This window comes from Haplochromis burtoni, unplaced genomic scaffold, assembly GCF_018398535.1.
Source record: "Haplochromis burtoni strain Fernald_Lab_line unplaced genomic scaffold, NCSU_Asbu1 Contig_920, whole genome shotgun sequence".
In the NCBI taxonomy this organism is placed as follows: domain Eukaryota; kingdom Metazoa; phylum Chordata; class Actinopteri; order Cichliformes; family Cichlidae; genus Haplochromis; species Haplochromis burtoni.
This window is the reverse complement of record NW_024583281.1, coordinates 66127-69400: the sequence shown is the minus strand read 5'-3', so window position 1 is coordinate 69400 and position 3274 is coordinate 66127. Positions and strand designations below refer to the sequence as shown.

Here is a 3274-nt window from a genome sequence, read left to right as displayed (position 1 = left end):
TTTTCAGCTTCATTGTTATGTTCAAAATTGGTGCAAGAGTTGTAGGTTATAATGCCCACTGAGCCAATGAGGCCAAACTCAAGGAAGACCAACCAAAATTAATGAAATATTCAGTTGCAGAAAATTCCATAATTTGTCTTTTTTGGGGGGTTGGAATATGTTCAAAAGCTAGATTTCTGCATTCTGTCACACACAGCACACACACACACACACACACACACACACCACACACACACAGCTACATAAATGGCTCTAAGTGCATTCATGTGTTGAATAAACAAAGATTACATGTTAATATTTTGTTAGTACCCTTATTTCATTGTGTTACATTTCACCCCAGGATATGTTACAACTAACCCAGACTATGGGGTTAATTGTAACATTTCACTCTTTGTGTTTGAGGCCATACCATGCAATGGGTAATTGTGCTGCAGAGAAAATAGCTGCACTATTTAATAGCCGAGACATGTAAATACTTTGCATTACATTTTGAATCCACTACCTTAAAAGAGCTCCAATTTACAGACAGAAATGTCAAAAATGTTACAACTATCCCCGGTCTCCCCTACTTATCAAAACTGGGATCAGATGAAAATGTATTAATTCTCCCTTTTTTAAAATCTCCTGTAGATATATTTTTTTAAATTACCATGTTTTAAAACAGCGCCGTTCACCTCTTTGCTCTGATAAACCTTGTGTTTACACGACTTCAGAAGAGTGAGGGCTAATGACATATGAGAGGGATGGCAAGAGGCTGTGACAGGATGAACAATGTCACATCACAGGATTCACGAGTTTGTAAAGCGATCAGCCTGAAAGTTTCTTGGCTCGGGATGGCAGCCTCTCCCTTCTTTTTGCTAGTGCAAAAGAGTTATTCATAGACGTCACGGCAGACAAACAAACAATGAAGGATTCATTGTTTTCTCTCACTTGTTATTTATTCAAATGTCTTTGGTGTGAATTTTTCCCTCGCTGTCTTTATTTCACACAAATACCTGCAGCCTTTCTGTCTGGAAACAGTTTTGTCAGGATAACAGAGCCGACTGCAGAGAAACACCTGCTGAGTTTAGATGAAGCTTCAGGTTTAACTGGGATTATGGCAGCAGATTAATGCTCCTTACTTTGTTGTATATTAATTGTATGTTAATGTGATTTTGTTAAAGGTTTTCAGTCTTTATTCCATCAAACATTTGAAGTCATTTAATGTGCAAAATTAATAAAATCATGACTGTAATCATCATCAGGTCACTTTATTATCCACTTAAAACTTTATTGGCACACAGCAGCTTCCCTGAGCTTTTTACAAAAAGCAAAGTAAACACAGTAAAGAATAAATCTGTACAAACAGGCAGGACAATATACAAATTCCCTGTATGTGTCTGCACATATACTTGGCCAATAAACACGATTCTGATTCTGTTACTGAAGAGATCTCATTCATCCATCTTGAAGCTAAATTATACATTGATTATGTAAGCAGATGATTTACAGGCATTACTTCATTGATTGGAAGACAAACGCAAAAAAATAGAGACAATCTCAAACATTGTAACAGCAGTCAGCCTGAGCAGAAGGAAAACGGAGGATTTCTAAACCTGAGACAGTGGAGTTGCACAGTGGTGCCGTCATAAAGGTGGCGAGTTCAAATACTTAAAGGTGATGAGCTGTTGTTGTTTTTCATTCATCAGTGGTGGTTAAAGTAAGAGTTCCCGTCTGCCCTCTTCAGCCCCTCCTCCTCCCTCCTCTGTGCCGTTGCAGAGAAAACCTCGAGAGCGCACATTGAATATCCTGTTCCTCAGAAACCAGCAGAGCCAAACAAGCAGGGCAACGATCACAAATACAGCTGCCGTTATGGAGAAAGTGCTCCATGACCAGTCGGAGCACTCTGATGGCTGCAGAGGACAAGAAGACAGAGCAGAAATATTAGTTAGCAGTTTTAACTGGCGTCTGTTATGACGTGGACTGTGAGGCTCTGCTAAAGCTTCCACTAAATTACAGGGACCCGGCTACCCTCATAACCTATATTACCTCATTCCTACAGTGTCTCCCCCCCACCACCCCCTGCCCGCCTTAGTAGATCTGTGCACCTGCATTGCACTTTACAACCTTCCACTTTACAACCTTCTAGTAGCTCAGCAGTGACTAACTACATTTGTTGTCACTGTTGTCTGTGTGCTTGCTGATCTGGGCTGTTATCTGCACTGTGTGTCTCTGAATGTGGGATTTTGCATGCGGAAGAGTAACTGAGTGGACTTTTAATGCTTACTGTCAAATGTCAACCATTTAAATGCAGTCTGTGTTCTTACCCTCTCTGTGGTTGTAGGCTGGGATGTGGTGCTCGGTGGTGTTGGTGGTGTGGAGACGTGCAGGCGGACAGCGGAGCGGTGTTTCTCCACTTTGTCGATGTCACAGTAATAAACTCCTCCGTCTCTCGCCTCGGCTCGCTTTATGATGAGGGACAGGTTTGCTCGTTGGTCCCAGTCTGATGGTATTGAGACCCGGCTTTCATCAAAGCTTTTTCCATATGTGGTTTTCCCCGACCGGACATCCAGCACCACCTCTCCATCTCTCCTCCAGCGCACAGACTTCACCCACTGACCTGCTGTGATGGAGCGGCACGGGAGGATGGCATCCTCGCCCTCGTGTACAAAAACATCAGAAGGTATGAATACCTGCAGCTGTGCACTCTCTTCTTTCTTGTTGTTGCAGTCAAACTCGTAATAGCCTTCATCACTGATATCTGCACTTGTCAGTATCACAGAGTCGCTGCTTTGGAAAAACCTGCTAATATAACCTGGAGCCGGCTTCCAGCTGCCGTCGAGATCCCCGACCGAATGGAGGCTGTTGTCCTGCAGGCGACGTTTCAGCGTGCCTCTTCCTTTCATGCACTCCTCTGTGAGGGGAAACGTTACATCGTCTCCTGCAGCGGCTTGAATCAGTTTCCCAGAAACGCCGCTGATAAAAAGAAGAGGAATGAGCGTAGAGACCGAAAAACGTGTCATCTTGTCAGTGGGCAGCAAAGTGAGCCGCACAGTAGCTGACTCGCTTTTTATCTGCTAATGCCTTACTTACGACAGCCTCTGTGCGCCGCCCTTCTTATGAGTCATTCATTAATGCTAGTGCCTGTGTGTGTGTTTGGGTTAGAATATGAATGCGGTTACGTCACACTGAAAGCATTTTTTTTTTTTTTGCTGGGAGTTGATCAGTATTGCTGAACTATGAAATATTTTGTGTGCATTGTATTTGTTGCATACAGGTTTAACATAATAGCTTT

The 3274-nt window shown here is 42.9% G+C and overlaps 1 protein-coding gene across 1 annotated transcript; it reads right to left on the bottom strand.

The window, feature by feature from the left end:
• Positions 1–1225: 1225 nt before the first annotated feature.
• Positions 1226–3002, bottom strand: LOC121812900. The gene is made up of 2 exons (XM_042216092.1): positions 2307–3002; positions 1226–1892 (listed from the first exon to the last, which is right to left on the bottom strand). The coding sequence occupies exons 1-2, from the start codon at positions 3000–3002 to the stop codon at positions 1695–1697; spliced, it is 894 nt and encodes a 297-aa protein (XP_042072026.1). The 3' UTR covers positions 1226–1694.
• Between the last annotated feature and the right edge of the window lie 272 nt (positions 3003–3274).

Excerpts from the sequence above, each read along its gene's own strand:
- LOC121812900 (XM_042216092.1), bottom strand. The coding sequence starts at position 3,002 with ATGACACGTTTTTCGGTCTCTACGCTCATTCCTCTTCTTTTTATCAGC. Across the intron at positions 1,893-2,306 it reads AGCCTACAACCACAGAGAGG|CCATCAGAGTGCTCCGACTG; the intron begins GTAAGAACACAG and ends TGTCCTCTGCAG.